We start from the raw sequence: 20255 nt of genomic DNA on the forward strand, positions 1-20255 counted from the left end.
ATTTCTGCCGGAGGCGGAACAGCGGGGGGGTCCCGGTGCCCGCGGCCCTGCGCGGGGCATCCTGTGCCCGGGATGCTGCCCGCCGTGGCGGTGGCCGTGGCGGTGGCCGTGGCCGTGGCGGTGGCCGTGGCCGTGGCCGTGGCCGTGGCGCTGCCCGTCGCCCCCGCGCTGCGGCACGGCCTGGCCCGCTCCGTGCTGCGCCGGGCCGCGGGCCGGTACCGGCGGCGGCTGGAGCTGCGCGGCAGCGAGGTGCGGCTCAGCCAGGAGCGGCGGCTGCGGCGGCTGCTGCCCGCCGGCACGGCCCGCGGTGAGAGCGGGGCGGCGGAGCGATGGGGCCGGGGGGCTCGGGGGGGGGGGGCCCGGGCGTCGCCCCCCTCACCCCGCGCCTTTTTCGGCAGGCTCGGAGGCTTTCCGGGAGCGATACCCGCTGGGGCAGAGCTGCCCTGACGGGGCGGCGGGGGAGCGGGTCCCCCCGCTGCGCCCCTGGGCCCTGCTCCGCAGCTGCTGGGGCACCGACCCCCCGCTGCAGGTATGGGGGCGAGGGGGCAGGGAGGGGAGCGCAGGCACCCGCACGGCGGGGCCCGCGCTGCCGCCCCGCCTGACCCCCGCCTCTCCCCACGCAGGGGTCCCTGCTCTACCTGGACACCCTCCGCGCCGCCTTCCCGCAGGCGCTGGCCCCCCGGGGCACGGCCCTGCTCTCCTGGGCGCCCGGCCACCCCCGTGCGCCCGCGGGCTGGCCCCTGCCCACCCTGTACTGCACCCCGGCCGAGGCGGGCGCCCTGCCCTCGCGGGCCGCCGCTCTGCGGGTGCAGCTGCTCTTCGCCCTGCAGGAGCGCGCCCTGCGCGTGCTGGAGGCCGGGCTGGCCGCCGAGCTGCACGACGCGCTGGCGGCCCTGCGCACCGGCTGGCCCGAGCTGGCCCAGGAGCTGGCGCTGGGCAGGCTGAGCCCCCAGCCCGGGCTGCCCGAGGGCGCGCGGGGCCGGCTGCAGGCACTGCTGGTCCCCGATGCCGCCCGGGCGGCCGAGCTCCGGGCCGAGTGCGCCCACGGCTTCGAGGGCATCGTGCAGCGCCTGTGGCCACAGCTGGAGGTGGTGGTGGTGGGGACGGCGCACGGCGCGGAGCAGCTCTACTGCGACGCCCTCCGCCAGGCCGACTGCAAGGGGCTGCCGTTCTACTGCCCCTTCTACCGGGCGGCGGGAGGTGAGTGTCCCCCGCGTGGGGCTGTCCCTACGGCCTGCTCTGGGTGCACGGGGGGAGCCGCTGCCGTACGGCAGCACGAACCCCCCTGCCCCTGCAGACGTGGGTGCATGTCTCTGCCACGTCCCTCCCTGGAGAGACCTGCCTGCTCTCCCGAAACAGCTCTGTCCTGGCACCGGCCGAGAAGTTCCCCCTTGGAGGGGGGTGAGGCTGCGTGGGCAGGGACGGGGGGGTCCGGAGGGCTCACGCTGACGCGCGCTGCCCTCTGCCCAGCCCTGCTCGGTGTGAACCTGTGGCCAGAGGAGCCAGCACCTCGATTCCTGCTGTGCCCTGACTGGGCTTTCTGCGAGTTCCTGCCCTGCCCGGCCGAGGAGGAGCCGCGGACGGTGCTGTTGGGCGAGCTCTGGGAGGGACGCGAGTATGGGCTGGTCCTGACAGCCCGGCCGGGAGAGTACAGGTGCCTCCTCCCTGCTGCGGTGGCCCGGGGGGGCTGCCCGCCCCAGCCCCATGCACCCAGCACCGGCCCCCCTCACGCTCCCTCTGCCCACGCAGATGCCGTGCTGGGGAGGTGCTGAGGGTGGCCGGTTTCCACAAGCAGTGTCCGGTGGTGGAACCCGTGCGCAGGTGAGGACACCCCAGTCCCCACCCTTCACCTCGAGGGGCTGCGTGGGGGGCCCTGTGCCGGGCAGGATCCTGATGGGACGGTGCCGGCGGCACCCCTGGCACGGGGCACCCACCCCGGTCCCCTGCACTGCAGGGAGAGCCAGGCGCTGAGCGTGCGGGGCGAGAGCATCCCTGAGGAGCGGTTCTGCCGGAGCCTGTGCCGAGCCGTGGGCATGTGGCCGGGTGCTCGCCTGGTCGACTACATCTGCGTGGAGAGTGCCCTGCTGGGTGAGTGCCCCCGCGAGCTGCCCGAGTCCCCCCGAAAATGTGGCCAGTGCTACCCAGGGCTCTACTGGCCCTCCTGCGCCCTGCTGGGCCCCAGGGTGCCTGCACCCGGTGGGGCTGGGGCCTGCGGGCGGCTTTAATGAGCTCACGGTGCTGCTGCAGGCGCCTCTTCGGGGGCCTGCGCCCCCCACTACGAGGTGTTCGTGGAGCTGCGGGGCCTGCGGGACCTGTCGGAGGGGCAGCGCTACAAGGTGAGGGTGGATGCGGGCTCTGCTCCGGGGCAGGTCCCCACAGACAGGCAGGCAGGCCTCCCTGCCTGCACCCTGCCTGCACCCTGCCTGCACCCTGCCAGCCAGGCGGCTGCAGCCACGCGGTGGCGGTGCTGGCCCGGCAGCCTCCGTGGCCCCGGGAGGCCTCGCTGCGGGGCTGGCTGGGGGGCACGGGCGCAGGACCCTGCCCGGGGGGCTGCAGCCGCCGGCAGGGCCCTGGGCGCTGCGGGGGGAGACGGCTGCTGCGCTGGGAACGGCGGTGTCCGAGCAGCGCGGGCAGCCTGCCCTCTCTCTGCAGCTGGACCAGTGTCTCCAGGAGGATTTCCCCATCTATAAGTCCTTCCGCTTCAAGGGCAGCATCGGGCCCCTGCGCCTGCACCTGGTGGGGGCCGGGGCCTTCGCCCGGCTGCGGGAGGCGCTGGGCTCCCCCCTCCCCATGCCCAGGGTCCTGCGGGAGGAGCGGCTGCTGCGGCTCATCCAGAGCACCGTCATCTCCTAGGGCAGCCCGGGGGTCCCGCAGCCCTCCCGCCCTGGCGTTCGCTTGGCGTGCGCCCTCCGGGGAGGGAGCGGGGCCAAGTCCTGGTGGGGGCACAGGGACGAGGGTGCCCAGCCCCGGAGGGTTTGGCTGAGCAAAGCGGATGGAGCCGGCAAGCTCGACCGTGCCCCTGCTGCGTGGTGGCGGCAGGCGCCAGGCGCTGGTGGGCACCCCGCTTGGTGCTGCCCGCGGGGATGGAGCAGGACCTGCGGCACACCCCAGCCCTGGGCCGGCCCCTGGCAGTCGCCAGCAGACCTGGCCCTTCTCGGGGCTGTTCTGGGACCGCGGGTGCTTGTGAGCGTCACGGGGCAGCCGGGTCCTGCCGCCAGCGGCCATGGCTCGCCCCGCTCTGCTCAGTGCCTTACCAGTGCCCGCAGGCAGCCGCAGCGGCGCGGGTGCCCGTGCCTTTCCCGAGGGACGCCTCAGCCGTCACAGCCCACGGCCGGTGCAGGGGGGACAGTGGAAGCCTCCCCAGGAGTCAGGAGGAGCAGTGGAGCCTTGGGCCCGCACAGGAGCTCAGCTCATCCCTGCGCTGAGCTCCAGGACCCTGTGGCATTTTGTCCCCTGGCAGGGCCGCCGTGGGCAGGGCACGGGGTGGCCGGTGGCGGCAGGAGCCCGCTGCCGCGGAGCAGCCCCTCCCCAGCGCGCGTCTGCTGGTTTAGGAAGCAATAAGCTCCACCAAGGGCTGCTTTTAATGTTTAAAAAAGCAGAAGCAAAATAAAGCAGGATTATCCTTCAAAAATAAATAAAGGGCAGTGCTCTGGGATTGATTTTTTATACTATTATTTTAATCCTCATTAAAGAGATTTCTCGATGACAGCCCTGACTCTGCTCTGGTGGCTGAGAAGTTGCCGCTGTCTTTTCCTTGGGGGTCCTGGGGAAGGGGCAGCCATGAATATTTAACCAGTTCAGCCCCACGCTCCCAGGCTGGGGCTCTGGGAGCGTGGAGCTGTTTGTGCCTTTGAGGCACAAATGTACCGGGCGGGAGGGACTGGTCCCTTCCCCTCCTGCTTGTTAAGGTTTATTTTAAGGGCTGGTGAGCTGTGGTGCTCGGGGAACCTGCTGTGCAGGCAGCTGCTGCCAGGGTGGGGGCAAGCCAGGCCGCTGGCAGAGAACAATGTCTTGAATAAGGACCGCACAAAGCATCCCCCTCTCCCGGCACGGCCAAAACCTCCGTCAGGGATGGAAGCTGGGCTGAGGCCCCTTCCTGCCATCCCTGCCGGAAGAAAGCCTGGGGCAAAATTCCTGGTGCAAGTAGGGAAGAAGCAGTGCCTGCGGCTCTGGGGGGGATGCCTGGGGGACCATGAGCCTGGATTGCTGCCGGCGTGGTGGGGACACGGGTGCTGGTCCAGCTGGCATCAGGTGTGCCTGGCACCAGCAGGGTACGGGCTGGGGTGTAGTGGGGAGCGGGGTGGCTGGATAAAGGCCGGGGTGGTGAAGCCGGGCTCCAGGGGGCACGTGGGGGGCTCCCCGGCAGCCCTGCGCTGGCAGAGACCTGCGCAACTGGATCCAGTGCAGAGACCGCAGTGGGGCTGCTGGTCCTGCTGCCTGTGCCACGCATGCCCCCCACGCAGGCGCCTGCGCCCAGGGCAAGCGCAGCCCTCCCCGGAGGCCCCGCAGCGACCTGGCCCCCCAGCAAGAGCTGAGCCCCCTGCGCAGGGGAGCTGTGCTGGCCCAGGGCTTCACCCAGTGGCTCTGGCTCAGCTCAGTGTGGCAGCGCCGGCCCTGTTTGCCCCCTGCCCCTGCCTGGGTGCTGACCCCGCTGGAGGCTGCAGCCTTGGCGGGGGGCCCTGCTGGGCAGGGCCAGGCTGCGGGGTGTGGGGTGCGGGCTCCGTTTGGGTACGAGGCTGCAGGGCACAAGGTCGATTTGGGTGCCAGGCTGCAGGGTGCAGGCTTGTTTCGGGTGCCAGGCTGCAGGGGGCCAGGCTGCAGGGCGCAAGGTCGATTTGGGTGCCAGGCTGCAGGGTGCAGGCTTGTTTCGGGTGCCAGGCTGCAGGGCGTGGGCTGGGTTTGGGTGCCAGGCTGCAGGGTGCAGGCTCGTTTCGGGTACCAGGCTGCAGGGCGTGGGCCGGGGGGGGGGGCCCGGCTGCAGGGTGCAGGCTTGGCCGGGGTCCCACCGGGATGGGGCGGCCGCCGGGCCCGGGTGCTGTGGCGCTGGGCGGAGGCCGGGGGGGCCCCGGCGGCGGGAGGTGCCGGTGCCGGTGCCCGGTGCCCGTCCCCGCCGCTGCAGCCCGGGGCGGGGGGGGCCGCGCCGTCCCCGTCCCCGCCCCCGGCCCGGCCCGTCCCCTCCTCCCGGCCGCACCGCCTCCCGCCTGCTCCGCCACTGAGCCCGCAGCGGCGGCGGCGGCGGGCGCAGGCTCCGGGGGCGCCCGGGGCCCCGCGGCGGCCGCTGCCCTGAGGCCGCGGGGGATGGCGGAGGGGCCCCGGGGCGCCCCGCCGCCGGGCTCGCCCCGCCCCGCCGCCCCGCTGCCCAACGGGCCCCGCACCGGCGGCGGCGGCGGCGGCGGCAGCCCCGGCTCGGGCTCGGGCAGCAGCAGCCGGGAGGACTCGGCGGAGCGGAGCCCCGCGCCCGCCGCGCCCCGGGCCAGCATCATGAAGGTGAGAGCCCCGCACCGGCCCCGGCCCCGGCCCCTCCCGCCCGCCCCACCCCGCCCCGGAGCGGGCTCCGGCGCCCCCCGGGACCTGCGCAGGGCTGCGCCTCCCCCGGCCCCGGAGCCAGCGGGCCCCGGCCCTGCCCGCCCGCCGTGCCCGCCGCCCCCCCGGGCTCCCGCCGGGCGCTGCCGGCCCCCGTGGGCTGGGTTGCGGAGCCGCGGGGCAGCTGCAGCCCCGCACCGGTGCCCGGGGGTCCCCGCCCGGCTGGGCGCGCGGCTCTGCCCCCTGCCCGCAGCACCGGGCTCGCCGGGGCGGCTCTTGCCAGGCCCTGCCCGGCGTCCCCTCGCCCTCCCCGGCACCGCGGGTCCCCAAGGGCAAAGCCTGGCTCGGGCTTCGTGCGCTGCCGGGCCAGGCCTGTCCTCTTTGCGTGGCCGTGGATTGCCCCGTCCAGCCACCGCCGTTCCCGTGGGTCCCCTGCACGGCCACACTGCTCCTGCCATGGGAACCACACCACGGCATCACCCTGTCCTGCTCAGGGCACCCATGGGTGCTAGTGAGGAGACGCCTGCCCCTGGCTCCCGAGCACCTTCTGCTTTCCCGTGTTCCCTCCTGCGAAGGCGCTGAGCCTTGGGCCCAGCCTGGCCAGCTCCCGACACCTCCCCGGAGCCGTGCCGTGGCAGGGTGGGGGCACCCGCGGGGCCGTGGGCCAGGGAGGGTCCCTGGGGGTCTCCCACGTGGGTGGGCAGTGGGTCACATTAGTGCTTTCCTAAATGAGCCCCCCTAATTGCGCTTATGCTGGCGATGCTCGCTGACACAATAGGTCGCGTCCGCCTGGGACCCGCCTCCCCACTGCTGCCAGCCTATTTTAAGCCAGGATTGCTCCAGTGCTATTAATACCCGTGTGGGGGATGTTCCCGTGGTGCCGGCCCAGCTCCGGTCTTCTGCCCCTGGGACCCACTTCCCTGGGCGGAGGCCTCGGCCCCTCCCCAGGGCGGCCAGAGGGACCCTGCACCCTTGCCCGCGCCCGCCTGGGGTTCCCGCTGCAAACTGTTGTGAGCGTGGCCAGGATGTGCCCCGCATGGCGACAGCGAGGAGACCTCCCGGTGCTTCCGTGCAGCCAGAGGCCAGTGCCGATGTGCCGTCTGTGCCTGGTTTCCTTGGGGACCTCGCTGGGGTCTCCTGCTCCCCCCGCCTCCCAGCACGCCTCCCTGCTGCTCCCTGCCAGGAACCAGCCGCGGACACCGAGGGCTGGAGGTGAGCCCCTCGCTTGCCCTCAGGCTGGGCACATCCCCTGTCACCACTGTGCGTCACCGCGGGATTTGGCCTCATGTGAAGGTTGGGTGGCCCAGGGGCCCAGGGCCAGCACTGGTGGGGGAGGGTGATGGCACTGGAGCAGGTCAGACCTGGCTGGCATCCCCAGCCTGTGCTAGTCAGTCATGCATCTCCCAGTCCGTCCGGGGCCTCATCCTGCCCTGGTGCTGGAGGGCTTCAGGTTCCAAGTCCCACAGCCATGAGTTCCCCAGGCTGAGCCTGTCTGTGCCCCAGGACCCCGACCGTGCCGAGCCCCTCCTTGGGCTGATGCCGACGGGCAGGGGACGGTGGGCAGACGCTGCCTGTGGGACCGCAGCCGCCCATGCCGTGCTCCTCCTGCCCTCACCCGTTCGGAGGCAGCGGTCCTGCTGCTTCCCCAGCGCAGCTCTCCTGTCCCTGTGCAGGGATGGGGGACAGAGCGCGTCCTCCTCCAGCCCCTCTGCTGCCACCAGCTGAGACCCCTCTGTGCCGGGGCTCTGCCTGGCCGGGGGGCGGCTCGGAGCGGCTCTACACAGCAGCTGGGGAGCGGGGGGTGGCGGGAAGGGTCCGTGGGGACCTCCAGCAGGTTGGGTCTGCAACCAGCCCCAGCAGGACCTGGGGAGCAGCTGCCCAACCCCAAATCCCTGGGGGTCGCCAAGGCCGTTCCCGTGCTGCGGGGTCTGCGGCAGCTTCGCCGCTCCCCTGCACGGTGGTGGGTGGGGGTCAGCGCCCGCAGCTCGGCCACGGTGGCGGTGCATGGGCTGCGGGGCAGGGACGGGGCCCGGTGCCATGAGCCCCGCTACGGCTTGGAGCGAGGGCACAAACGAGCTGAGGGCAGCGGGCAGGGGCTGGCTGCTGACGAAGTGGAGGCACATGTGGGAAGAGCTGCTGGCTCTGTTATTTTTTGGGATTTCCAGAAAAGGCTGGAGGAGTGAATCTGAAAGTGAGAATCGGCGGCTGTGCTGGGGCAGGGGGAGCCCGGGGCCGGCCGTGCCAGGCGGCCACAGAGCTGGCTCCGTGTAGCGATGGGGAGGGTGGCATCCCCATGCCCTGACTAGAGGACCTGCTCCCTGCTTTCTTCTCAGACTGGAAGGGGAGGGGGCTGGAGGTCCGGTGGGCTGGGAGGATGATGGAAAGGGACTGGGGGGGTACTGGATCCGTTCCTCCCTGCTGCAGAGGGTGACCCTTCCCCAGCACCCCGCTGTCCTGTCCCCTGCTTGGGCCCCCTCCCCGTCCCGTGCCAGCCCCAGGAGCTGCGCGGTGCCTCTGTGCGGGGCTCCGGCTCCATGGCCCCTCGCTGGGTAGCGGCAGCTGGTGCCGCGGGGAGTGGATGTGTCACTCGCTCTCTTCTTGGCAGGGAACAAACGACGGTAGAAAAGCCCTGGCTGTGCCTGGCCTCCCACTGCCTCCGCTCTGGTGCTGCCGGCTGCTGCCTGCTGCCCGCATCCCTGCTCGTGCTGCCCAGCCCGGGATGGGGGCAGTGGGACAAACTGGGACCTGGGGAAACTGGCTGTGGATGAGTCACGTCAGCCAGACTGGGGAACCGCCCTGTCCCCTGGGCAAAACATGGCCCCACCGTGCACCCCAGGGCCGGGAGAGGAGTCCTGCTGCCAGGGCTGGGCAGCAGAGCTGTGGTTGGGCCGAGCCGCCTCAGCCCCAGAGGCTTTCGGTTCCTCTGTCTCCTGCCGTCACGAGCTGCTGCGCGGCGGGGACCCCCCCGGCCGGGCCTCGGGGGATAACGGGAAGGGAGGGGCGGCCGATGGGCCTTTCCCCATCCCCATGCTGGGAGCAGGTTGCTTGGCCTTGTAACGATGGCGGTCACGTGGCAGCTGAGATTAGGGCTACCGCGCTTGCCAGGGCACTAATCGCAGGCGGTAATTGGCTGAAGAGGTGCTTAGCACACGCTGCAGAGCCGGGCAGGGCGCGGGCAGCTGGGTTCGGACGTGCCCTCCATGCCCAGCTGGATGCCCGCGCTCGCCGTTGACATCATGGTCGGCATCGGCATCACAGTCGGTGCGTCTTCCCGCCGCAGAGCCAGGCTATGTGGGTGCAATGCGAGTGGCAGCGCTGGCAGGAGCCCTGCCTGCTTGCTGCCAGCTTGGCGGCACGGCGTGCGGGATGCCCTGCTCCTGCTGGCGCCCTGTGGCCGGGGGTGCTCCATGGTCCTGTGGCCGTGGGTGCCACGTCCTGCCTCCGTGGCTGACCTATTTATCACCTGATGGAGCTCTGTGGCCCTGGCTGCCCGTACCGCTCCTGCCTGTACCGCTCCTGCCCGCACCTCGCGGAGCACTTAGCAGGGCGTCCCCAGGGTGGGAGCCCACCTGGAAAGCACCTGTGCAATGGGCTGCTGGGGAGCAGCAGCTTCTCCCCACCGGTGCCCGGGCCGGGGCGTGATGCCGGTGGGTGGCTGCGGGCAGGAGGCCCCACACGGGTGCTGCCACTGGCTCGCTGGGTGCAAACACTGGGAGCTCCTGGAGCGGGGCGGCAGCGGCGCCCACCGAGGTTCGCCTGGGCGGACGGTGAGAGCAGAGCCCGTCTGCTGCGAGGCACGCTTGGGTCTGCGCTGTGCATCTGCACCCCAAAGCGCCCAAAGCGGGCACCCCCTCCCCTTGCCCAGGCCCCGGGGGATGGGGGGCTGCAGGGAGGGCGTTCGGGTTCTCGCCTGGAGCTGGGGTGGCCCGGGGCCTGGCGGGGCTGGTGCCGGAGGGGTGGGTCTGGCTGCCTGCGGTGGGCACAGCTGGAGGCAGGTTCCCGGGCGCTGGGTGCACGCAGGCCCCCCGCCCGTGTTTCCTTTCCGGATGGATTTCCTGTTTTCGGCTGTGGGGCCCGTGCGGAGCCGCCCGGGGTGGGGTGCGCCGGGGCGGGGAGCGGGTCCGCAGAGGTGCAGGGGTCCTGCCCGGGGCAGGAGGGGGCCGCTCGCCGGTGCCAGCCGTCACCCCGCGGGGGGCGAGGGCCAGGGCTGCCCATCAGCGGGGCGCACAGATTGCTGCTCGCGGGAAGCGTCCCAGCGGCGAGTCCTTCCCCGCGGGGCTGGCTGATGGCGTGACCTGCTGCTGAGCTCCCCGCTGGCCAGGGCTGGCCGGGGTCCCGCACCCCGGCACGGTGGCCCCTGGCAGCTGGCTCCCTGGCTCAGCCCTGGGGGCGATTGTCCCAGGTCGGTGGTGGGGCTCCGGGGGATGCCGTGCATCACCGCCCCACTGCCCGGGGAGGGGGCAGCTGCTGCCGGCTGGGGGGCCCAGGAGCTGGCGGAGCAGGGGACACCCCCCGGGAGCCGGCTGGCACAGAGGCAGGGTCCTGGTGCTTGGCCGGCTCCCCGGAGCAACGTGGCAGGGAGAGGATGCAAACAGCTCCTGCATCCGAGCTGGGGGAAATAGCCCCCGCGCGAGGCTGAGCGGGGTCGGCCTTCGCCAGCGGGCAGCGAGGCTGCAGAGGAAGGGTGCTGCTGCCCGCCGATGCCCCCTGCCCGGGAAGGGGTCTTCCTCCGGGCCAGCAGGATTCAGCCGCTTCTAGCGTGGGGCTGGGGCTGGTTCCCCCTTCCCCAGGGCGTTGTGTCCCGGGCCCCCCCGGGGCAGCTGGCCGGCCGCCTGCATGACCCATCCCGATTGCCCTGGCCCGGGGCTGCCTGGCCCCACGGGGGCAGAGCCAGACCCTTCGGGGTCAGGCACGGGGACGTGCTCGCCCGGGCTGCCGGCCCTCTCCGCAGCAGGGGGTGTGGAAGCTCTCGGGGTGCTGGAGGGGGACACCCCCTCACCCCCAGCCCGGGCAGCTGGGCAGGACCTGCCTCTGCCGGAGACACCACCAGATTAGAGGTGACTCACCATAATCTTGAAGAAGTGGATTAAATCTCCTGCTGTACTACTTAATGAAATCCATCCCATAATATGCTCCCAGCCCTGCTGTTCCCCCTCATCCCCCGCCCCCTCCAGCCCCTTGGCAGCAGGGTCCCCCTTCCACACCGAGGGGCAGGGCTGGTGCAGGGGCATGGGCAGAGCGCGGGCACCGGGTGCAGGCAGCAGGCAGCCCGTACCCCCGTAACCCTGTACAGGCAGCAGCAGCCGTGGGCTCTGCAGGGCGGGGCCGTGGGCCGCGCTCATCCCCAGCGCGTGGCACTTGCAGGTGGCTGTCCTGCACCGCTCCCCAGCAGATGGAGGGGGGGTCTGCCTGGGGCTCCCCGGGAGCAGCCCTGCCCGTGCGTTGCCTCGGGGCACCCGTGGCATCCTCGCACCCCGGTGTCGTGGTGCCGGGGGTCGGTGCCCAGGGTGCAGGGGAAGACGTGAGGGGCCGTGGCGTGTGCCCCTCTGCAGGGACGGGGCTGCTGTGGGCACAGGCCGGTCCTGCCGGGCGCCTATTTTCCTCTGATGTCCCCAGGCCGGGGAGACGGGGACTGTGCCGGGCTGCCTGTGCATGGCCATGCCTCCGAGGGTGAGCGAGCAGTGGGGAAGGATCCAGCTCAGGGCCAGGAGCAGGAAGGAAGGAAGGAAGGAAAGCGGAGTTAAAATAAGCCAGGCAGCGAGCCGTGGGGGAGGCCAGGGCTGGAGCCAGCTCCCAGCCTCCAGGGAGAGGGTTGGACTGGGGCAGACTGGGCTTCATGTGGCGCTGGGGCACCCTGGGGTGCTGTGCTGTGCGCTGGGGTGGAGAGACCATGCGGCAGGAGAGTGCTGGGAGCTGGCGGGGCGCGTGCTGCCTGCCCCATCCCTGACAGCTCTGCCCCCTTCTCCTACCCTGGCAGGATGGCTCCCGGCAGCGGCCACCGCAGAAGAAGAAGACGGTGTCCTTCAGCACCATGCCCAATGACCGCAAGATCAACAGCACGGCCGCCTGCATCTCCTTCATGCTGGAGGGCTGCGAGCTGAAGAAAGTGCGCTCCAACTCCCGCATGTACAGCCGCTTCTTCGTGCTGGATGCCGACATGCGCTCCGTGCGCTGGGAGCCCTCCAAGAAGGACTCGGAGAAGGCCAAGATCGAGATCAAGTCGGTCAAAGAGGTGCGCGTGGGCAAGAAGACGCCTGTCCTGCGCAGCAATGGCCTCTCTGACCAGTTCCCGGACGAGTGCGCCTTCTCCATCATCTACGGAGACAACTACGAGTCCCTGGACCTGGTGGCCAGCTCGGCTGATGTGGTGAGTGCTTGGGTGATGGGGCTCCGGTATCTGGTGTCCTACGGGAAGCACACCCCTGAGGCGCCTGGGACTGGCCACCCCAGCCTCCGGACCTCCTGGATCTCCTCCGTCTTCGACCTCGCTGACCTGGAGAAGTCTGGCCGCATCCCCGTGTCCCGGGCCGTGCAGCTGATCAAAGCGCTCAACCCAGGCATGAAGACCTCCACCATCGAGCTGAAGTTCAAGGAGCTGCAGAAGGCCAGCGAGCGTCCCGGCGCGGAGGTGGCCTGCGATCTCTTCGTGGAGGCGTACTGCGAGCTCTGCACCCGCCCCGAGATCTTCTTCCTGCTGGTGCAGTTCTCCAGCAACAAGGAGTACCTGGGTCTGAAGGACCTGCTGATGTTCCTGGAGGTGGAGCAGGGCATGGAGGGGGTGACGGAGGAGAAGTGCTTGGAGATCGTCGGCAAGTACGAGCCCTCCAAGGAGGGCCGGGAGAAGGGCTACCTGGCCATTGATGGTTTCACGCGCTACCTGCTCTCCGCTGACTGCTCCATCTTCGACCCGCAGCACCGCAAGGTGTGCCAGGACATGGCGCAGCCCCTCTCCCACTACTACATCAGCTCTGCCCACAGCGCCTGCCTGCTGGAGGACAACTTCTGGGGCCGCTCGGACATCAGCGGCTACATCAGTGCCCTGGGCCTGGGCTGCCGCAGCATCGAGCTGGTGCTGTGGGATGGCCCCGAGGGCGAGCCTGTGGTCTACACCAGCCTCTCGGCCGCCTCCTGCGTGCCCTTCCGTGCCGTGGTGGGGCTGATCGACCAGCACGCCTTCACCGCCTCCGCCTACCCCCTCATCCTCTGCCTGGTGGTGCGCTGCTCAGCCGCCCAGCAGCGCCTCGCCGCCCAGTGCCTGCGCAAGACGCTGGGGGAGAAGCTGTACCTGGAGCCCCCCAACCCTGCTGCGTCCTACCTGCCCTCTCCGGAGCAGCTCAAGGGCCGCATCCTCATCAAGGGCAAGAAGCTGCCGCCCGGCTGCGAGGACAGCGAGGGGGAGGTGTCGGACGAGGAGGAAGGCTGGGAGCTGGCGCGGCGGCTGGGCCAGGAGGACCAGGAGGTGCCGGAGGGAGGAGGCCCGCGGCGGGTGCGCCTCAGCCGGGAGCTCTCGGAGCTGGTGAGCCTCTGCCAGGCTGTCCCCTTCCAGGACTTTGAGAGCTCGCGGCGCGGGCAGCGCTACTGGGAGATGTGCTCCTTCAGCGAGGTGGAGGCGGGACGCTTCGCCAACGAGTGCCCGGCTGAGCTGGTGAGCTACAACAAGCGGTTCCTCTCCCGCGTCTACCCCAGCCCCATGCGCATCGACGCCAGCAATATGAACCCCCAGGACTTCTGGAAGTGCGGCTGCCAGATGGTGGCCATGAACTACCAGACACCGGGGCTCATGATGGACCTGAACGCGGGCTGGTTCCGGCAGAACGGGGCCTGTGGCTACGTCCTCCGCCCCGCCATCATGCGGGAGGAGGTCTCCTACTTCAGTGCCAACGCCAAGGACTCCTTGCCTGGGGTGCCCGCCCAGCTCCTGCACCTCAAGGTCATCAGTGGGCAGAACCTGCCCAAGCCCAAGGGCTCAGGGGCCAAGGGGGAGGTGGTAGAGCCCTACGTCTGCGCCGAGATCCACGGCATCCCGGCTGACTGCGCCGAGCACCGCACCAAGACAGCCCTGCAGAGCGGGGACAACCCCATCTTTGACGAGAGCCTGGAGTTCCAGATCAACCTGCCGGAGCTGGCCGTCCTGCGCTTCGTTGTGCTGGACGACGACTACATTGGGGATGAGTTCATCGCCCAGTACACCATCCCCTTCGAGTGCCTGCAGCCTGGCTACCGCCATGTCCCCCTCCAGTCCCTGGCTGGGGAGCCCCTGCCCCATGCCACCCTCTTCGTGCATGTGGCCATCACCGACCGCCGTGGTGGGGGCAAGGGGCACCGCCGGGGGCTGGCGGGGCGCCGGGGCCGCCGGGTGCGGGAGTACACCTCCACCAAGGCCACTGGCATCAAGGCCATTGACGAGGTCTTCCGGACGGCCACCCAGCCACTGCGGGAGGCCACCGACCTGCGGGAGAACGTGCAGGTATGGACCCTGCGGAGGCACCGGGGGACCTGGTTTCTGTGGGGAAGGACGGGGCCAGATCATGAGCGGCGGGGAGCCCGGGTGTCCCCCTTCTTCCTGGGGGATGTGGGCGAGGAGCCTCGTCTGGAGCAGAGAGCTGGGGGAAACGGGGACGTTCCCGGCAGGGGGGCTCTTGGGGGCCCTCCCGGGCTGAGCCCCTGACACTGGTCTCTGCCTGCAGAACGCGCTGGTCTCCTTCAAGGAGCTGTGCGGGCTGACGCCCGCCGCCAACATGAAGCAGTGCATCCTGACGGTGGCCGCGTGGCTGCTGCACAGTGACAGCGCACCCAGCGTCACCCTCAACCTGGCAGAGCAGTACCCCCCCATGGAGGCCCAGGGCCCCATCCCGGACCTGCTGCGCAAGGTCCTCACCGCCTACGAGACGGTAAGCGCCGTCCCGCCGGGGCTCGGCTCGGCTCCTCGTAGCGATGCTCTACGGGGCTGGCGGCACCGGGACCACCGCCCTGCCCAGGATGGGGGACCCCGAACTTGCTGCACCCATCCTGGTGCAGGGGGAGGCTGGTGGGGGGCTGCATGGGGAGCTGCCCAGGGACAAATCTCGTCGAGGCGCAGGCTCGCCCAGCTCAGTACGAGCCCTGGGACCCCGCAGCCCCTGTTCGCCTGCCCATGCTGCCTGCGCCCTGTGCCAAGGCCGACTGGCGGGGCGTCCTGCGGTCCTGCCTAGCGGGAGAAATCCCATTAATAGCTGCAGCCGGAGCCGCTTCCTTCCTTTGTGTTGGAGGGGGACCTGGCCGCCGGCCAGGCGCTGGTCACACTGCACCTGGCTGCGCACAGCCGGGCGAGGAGGGCCAGACCCCAGCCACCGCGCTGGGGTGAGGGGCAGCCCCTGCCTGAGCCCCTTCTCCCCATCCGCTCTGCCGGGGGGTGCGTGGGGCCAGGGGCTGTCCAGCTCCTCACGCCGCCCCTCTCCCCAGATGATCCAGACCAGCCGGACGCTGATCGAGTCCGCCGATGCGGTGTACGGCAAGCTCATCCAGGCGCAGCAGGCAGGTGGGTCCCGGTTGGGCAGGCCCGGCCCCGGCACTGCCCCATGCCACAGACCCGGGCAGATCCCTGGGGCGCAGGGGTGCCGTGCCTCTGCGCTGGGCTGGGGCCACGCGTTCCCGCAGGGCTCGGCTCAGGGGCTCTGGTGCCAGGCTCCGGACCTGGGCACAGGCACGGCCAAGCACGCCAGCATTTTTGGCCATGCACTTGCATGCCTGCAGTGCACGGTGGAGGATGAGGGGTGCATGTCTGCACCCTGGGCAGGTGCGTGCCAGGGCCGGAGTTCAGTGGCAGAGCAGCCGGGGCCGGCTGGCCACAGGAGAGTGATTTCCAGCTGGGGTGGCCCCGAGCCCAGCTCTGCGGTTTTCCTATGTCCCAGCAGCATGGAGTGGGCGTGGGAGGGTGCCCGGTGCTGGGTGCTGCCGGGGCATGGAGCCGCCTGCACCAGGGCAGGGTGCTGAGCGGGTGGGCTGCAGGGGCTGTGCGGGAGGGAGGGGAGAGCGGGAGGGGAGCGGAGCGGAGGAGGCTGACGAGGAAGCGGGGAAGAGTCATTAGCTGCCAAACACCAGAATATAATTAGCACCAGAAATAACAGACTGGGGCTGATGGTAGAAGTGGCAACTGAATGTTACGACTTCCAAGACACATGGCTGAACCCACACAGGCAGGTGCTGCCGGCTGCCTGCCCCGCTCCCCCTGCCGTCCCACCCCCACCCCGGCGGCTGCCCAGGACCCCCGGCCCCGCTCCCCGCACCGACGGCTGCGCGGCCCCTCTGCGGGCCGCAGGGATAGCCCCGGCCACCCCTGGGTGCACGGGGGGCTGCTGGCCCCGGGGCTCCTGTGGGCTCCCCGCGGGGCTGGGAGAGGTGCCAGGAGCTGGAGGGGCCCGGGAGGAAGGAGGGGGCCCCGCTCTGCCACCCCCAGCCGGTACCAGCCTTGCTGCCAGCAGCCCTGTTTGTTCCCTGCCTGCGTGGTAGCCCGGAAATCTCCCCGAGCTCTTGGCTTTCGGCTTCGCCGCTGTTGCCAGCGCCGGGGGGAAGCGGCAGCGGGGGGGAGCACGGGCTGCAGGGCTGGGGTGCGGGGCACGGGTGGGCTCTGTGCCCTCCTGTGCCGCTCTGGCTGCGGGAGCCCCGCTGCTGTGCTGGGGGGGGTCGCGGGGCAGAGGGGCTCTGGGGTGTGCGGCCACCACTGCTGCCTCTGCCAGGCCCTCGAAGCGGTGGCAGGCAGCAGTTTGGGGGCTGCAACCCCCACCCCCATGCCCTGGGTGCTGCCTGTCCCTGCTTTCGCCCCGGCTGTGCTGCGGACAAGCCCCTGCCCTGCCAGCCTGGCCCGTGCCCGGCTGGGGGGTGCTGCGGGGTCCGGGAGGTGCTGGCTGGGGGTGGGGGCGCGGGGCTGGGGGCGTGCTGATTGACAGCGCGTGGGCGAGCAGGCTTGCGTGGGAGCCCTCGTGTGGGCCCGGAGTCGGTGCTGCGTCAGGAGGGGTAAATATAGCACCCGCTCACGAGGACGTCACGCGGCGCACGGTGCGGGGGCCCGCACTCGGGTGGGGGGGCCCGGCGGCCCCGCTCTGAGCCTGCCGGGTGGGCCACGGTGTGCAAGAGCCATGCCTCTGCCCGGGGTAGTCGCTGCCCTTCTGGACCCCGGGGCCCAAAACTGCCAAGGGCTGCGGCTGAGCGTGGTGCCAGGGTGGTAGGGGCTCTGTCGGCCCGTCATTCCCGGCACAGAGGGGGCTTGGGGCTGCTGGGGCAGTGGGGAGCCCACCCAGCCTGCACCCCTGTGGCGGGCGGCGACCGTCCCAGTGCACGCGGCCCCGCACCCGCTGAGCGACGCTCCCGTCTGCGCAGGCATGGACTTCCACAAGGAGCTGCACCGGATTGAGGCCAAGGAGGGGCTGCGGGGCCGCAAGCTGCAGAAGGCGCTGGAGAGCTTCGCCTGGAACATCACCGTCCTGAAGGTGAGGGGCGAGGGCTGCGCGGCCCCCTCCCTGCCCTGCCCTGCCACCCCCGCCCCGCTGACCCGCACCCGGGCGATGCTCCGTCAGCGCTGGGATGGCGTGGGCCCGTTGGGGTGGCGGCCGGTGGGGCAGCCCGTGCCCGCACAGGGGGTCCGGGCAGCCCGAGTGACGCAGCCCCGGGGCTGGCCCCTGACGCCCTCTCCCTGTGCAGGGCCAGGCTGACCTCCTCAAGCACGCCAAGGCGGAGGCGCTGGACAACCTGTGGCAGATCCACAACGCGGGACAGTCCTGCGGCATTGGCAGGAACGGCTCGGCCTCGCCGGAGCCCTCCCGCCTGCGCGCCCCGCTGGAGCCCATCCCCGAGACGGAAGGAGGCGGCGACACGGCGTCCTGCTGACCCTGGCCTGGGGCTCGGGGGCCCGGACTGAGCACCCCCCCGGCCACAGGGGCCGGGACCAGGGAGCCCCAGCCTGCCCACAGACGGGCAGCTGCCTGCCCGCAGGCTCAGTGTGCGCGGAGGGACGTGTGCGGGGCTGGGTGCCTGCGCTCTGCCGTGCTGAGGGGCTGCGGCGGGGCCCAGCGGAGGGGTTGGGGAGGGGAGTCCCCACTCCTGCTTGCTCCCCCCGAGCTCCCGGGGCCTCAGCCATCCCCCCCACCCGCCTCCGGAGCAAGCGCCCTGCCGCAGGGCCGGCGGGGATGCTGGCACCCCGGTGCCTGTGTGCATGTACCCCCAGCCTGCTGTGCCAGACTCCTCTTGTAAAAGCGGCCCCGGGTCTGGACGCCTGCCCCCATCCAGGGCCGCGGGTTTTGCCTTCGCCAGCTCGGGGGAAAACCTGCCTGGAGGAAGGGTCCTGGCTGGTCCCCGACCCCTCTCTGCGGGGCAGTGGGTCCCTTCCCCTCCCTGGCGTCCCTGGGGCCCCCGCTGTGCAGAGGGGTCGGGAGGCTCTGGGGTGCAGCGGGCGGGGGGCTGGGGGCGGCTGCAGACCAGGCTGGGCAGCAGATGTGGCTTCTGGCATCAGGGAAACGTCAGGGCTTGTCCCCAGGGTGAGGGGGTCCCGGCGCAAGCAATGGGCGAGGGGCGGTCTGGGGTCGGACCGGGGCTGCGGAGCGTTATAAAGAGTGCGAGACCCACCCTGTGCCCTGCTGCTCCCTCCGTGCGCCGGCTGTGGGGCCAAGGTGGGATGGGGTCACCAAAGGGGATGGAGGGCGGCAGTGGGTACGGGGACCCTGGCGGCACCATCCCTCCCCAGCACCAGCCGAGCGCAGGGTGACGGCTCCCCACGTCAAGGAGCCGTGCGGCTGCCCGGCACCCCTTTGTTCGGGGAGGTAATTAGCCTAATGGGGCCTCGAGGAGCGGACCCGCACGCAGCCGCTGTCGGGAGCAGGCCAGCGCCTCGCCAGCGCTGACCTTCAGCCCCTTTGTGCCGGCCTGGCCGCGGGGCCCGCGGGCAATTACGGCCTCATTAGTGCCACGCACCCCGGCCACCGCGCCCGGCCCGCCAGCACCCACACAATGAGGAGCTGCAAATGAGGAGAAAGGCCTGGCCGGTCTCCGAGCTACCGGCCACAGCACGCCCGCGTCTCCCAGAGACCGGCCACTCCCGCCTGGCCCCAACGGTATTTTTGGCAGCGCTATTGTGCCGGGCCCTATAAAGCAGCGGCTGCGGTGGGCGGCGCAGGGCGCTGTGGTCTCGGCTGCCTGGCGGGACATGCCCCAGCGCCGCTCGGCTGCCTGAAGACCCCAGGAAGGATGGAGGTGCCCAACGCCAAGGTGGGGCCGAGGTGCCGCGGCCGGTGGGGCCGGGGGGACAGCGATGCCGGGGGAGGTTGGGGTGTGAGGCCGGGGATCTGGGGGTGCAGGAGGGCCTGGCCAGTTCCTTGGGAAGCTCTGAGCGTGCGGCTCCTCCCCAGGGCTCCCCGACCACGGCCAGCAGCCGATCAGGGGGGTCAGCCCCACGTGGGCTCCTCGGGAGGGAGCTGAGGCTGGGGGGGACGCCGAAGGGTGACGCTCCGGGTGCACCCCGGGGTGGGGCTGGGCCCCCACGGCAGCAGGGACAAGCAGGCAGCGCTGCAGCGACCAGGGCAGACGGGAGCCGAGGCAGCGGTGGGCACAGCAGGACCGGGGGGCAGCCCTGGGGCTGTGCAGCCCCCCTCTCCGGCACTGCCGGCTGCCCTGCACTAACGCTGCCTGTTCCTCCGGCAGCTCCAGCGAGCTGCCTGCCTCTTGCTCCTGCTCCTGCTCTGCTCCCTGGCCGCTGCCCGGCAGAGTCTGCCTGAGTGCTGCCGGCAGAAGACCTGCTCCTGCCGCATCTATGACCTCCTGCACGGCATGGGCAACCATGCCGCCGGCATCCTCACGCTGGGCAAGAGGAAGAGCGTCCCGCCGGCCTTCCAGAGCCGGCTCTACCGCCTGCTGCACAGCTCCGGCAACCACGCCGCTGGCATCCTCACCATGGGCAAGCGCGGGGAGCACCCCGGCACCGCCTGCCACGACGCATCGGGTTGCCCCACGGGCACGGATGCCCAGCCGACACCGGCCCTGCGGGGCGCTGACGCCAGCCCTGCCAGCCCCAGGGAGTGCCAGGGACGCTCGGGGAAGGACCTGACCAAGAGCCAGGCTCAGGGAGCTGCGAAGAGCTTTTACTGAGAGGGGTGGGGGCGGCGGGAGCAGAGCGGGGATCCCCGGGGCGCCGGACCCCGGGGCCCCGCGCCCGGAGCTCGGTGTAAATAGCACTTTTACATACCTCCTCCTGGCCCTGGCCGAGCCTGCTCAGGGCACCGCAGGCACCGCTGGCCTTTCACAATAAATGGTAGCCTGATGTTACCCGGCTCTGCCTCCTCTCTGGGGAGGGGCCGGGGGGCACAGCTCTGCTCGGGGGCGGGCGGCGAGGCTGGTGCCTTCCTCTGTGGTGCCGGGACCTGGGCTCCTCTGCGGTGCCTGCACCGGGGGCGTGCGCGGGCCCAGCGGGGTGGATGCGGGACCAGAACTGGGGCGAACCGAGCCTCCGCCAGGCTGCCCGGGGGCGGCGGGTGTTTGTGAAGCCCCCGTAAAGGGCTCGGAGCATCCCCCCCGCCCACGCACCAGGGAGCCCCGATGACCCCGTCGTGGCCACAGGTCCCTGGTCTGCACCCTACCACCCTGTCCCTGCGCAGGGAGGGCTCCGGCTGGGTCCTGTCACCCCTGGGTGCCCCTCAGGGGATCCCGCAGGACACGGCCTTGCCCCGCAGCCCCCGCGGTGGGGCCGGGGCCGGTGTCCCCCAGCAGCT

At 71.4% G+C, this 20255-nt stretch overlaps 2 protein-coding genes across 4 annotated transcripts; both read left to right on the top strand.

The window, feature by feature from the left end:
* Window positions 1–21: 21 nt before the first annotated feature.
* GHDC (GH3 domain containing) lies at window positions 22–18014 on the top strand. Of its 3 annotated transcripts, XM_087770208.1 has the most exons (12): window positions 22–307; window positions 399–529; window positions 624–1200; window positions 1471–1654; window positions 1750–1821; window positions 1955–2088; window positions 2248–2336; window positions 11501–13990; window positions 14211–14414; window positions 14965–15040; window positions 16879–16988; window positions 17200–18014. In XM_087770208.1, the coding sequence occupies exons 1-12, from the start codon at window positions 73–75 to the stop codon at window positions 17383–17385; spliced, it is 4488 nt and encodes a 1495-aa protein (XP_087626334.1). In that variant the 5' UTR covers window positions 22–72; the 3' UTR covers window positions 17386–18014. The 3 variants fall into 3 exon arrangements, with proteins under 3 accessions (XP_087626334.1, XP_087626333.1, XP_087626331.1); XM_087770207.1 differs by lacking the exons at window positions 11501–13990; window positions 14211–14414; window positions 14965–15040; window positions 16879–16988; window positions 17200–18014 and adding an exon at window positions 2653–3686; XM_087770205.1 differs by lacking the exons at window positions 22–307; window positions 399–529; window positions 624–1200; ... (2 more) ...; window positions 1955–2088; window positions 2248–2336 and adding an exon at window positions 5257–5487 and having other exon boundaries at window positions 17200–18004.
* Window positions 18015–18189: 175 nt separating this feature from the next.
* HCRT (hypocretin neuropeptide precursor) lies at window positions 18190–19783 on the top strand. The gene is made up of 2 exons (XM_087770233.1): window positions 18190–18759; window positions 19192–19783. Exons 1-2 carry the CDS (start codon window positions 18739–18741, stop codon window positions 19633–19635), a joined length of 465 nt encoding a protein of 154 aa, XP_087626359.1. The 5' UTR covers window positions 18190–18738; the 3' UTR covers window positions 19636–19783.
* The last annotated feature ends 472 nt before the right edge of the window (window positions 19784–20255 follow it).

The sequence above is a fragment of the Nipponia nippon genome, unplaced genomic scaffold, assembly GCF_047370975.1.
Source record: "Nipponia nippon isolate SJK-2023a ecotype South Korea unplaced genomic scaffold, ASM4737097v1 scaffold_32, whole genome shotgun sequence".
Taxonomy (NCBI): domain Eukaryota; kingdom Metazoa; phylum Chordata; class Aves; order Pelecaniformes; family Threskiornithidae; genus Nipponia; species Nipponia nippon.

Coding starts and splice junctions, on each gene's coding strand:
- GHDC (XM_087770208.1), top strand. CDS start 73: ATGCTGCCCGCCGTGGCGGTGGCCGTGGCGGTGGCCGTGGCCGTGGCG. Junction 530..623: donor GCACCGACCCCCCGCTGCAG/GTATGGGGGCGA, acceptor CTCCCCACGCAG/GGGTCCCTGCTCTACCTGGA. Junction 1,655..1,749: donor GCCCGGCCGGGAGAGTACAG/GTGCCTCCTCCC, acceptor CTGCCCACGCAG/ATGCCGTGCTGGGGAGGTGC.
- HCRT (XM_087770233.1), top strand. CDS start 18,739: ATGGAGGTGCCCAACGCCAAG. Junction 18,760..19,191: donor TGGAGGTGCCCAACGCCAAG/GTGGGGCCGAGG, acceptor TTCCTCCGGCAG/CTCCAGCGAGCTGCCTGCCT.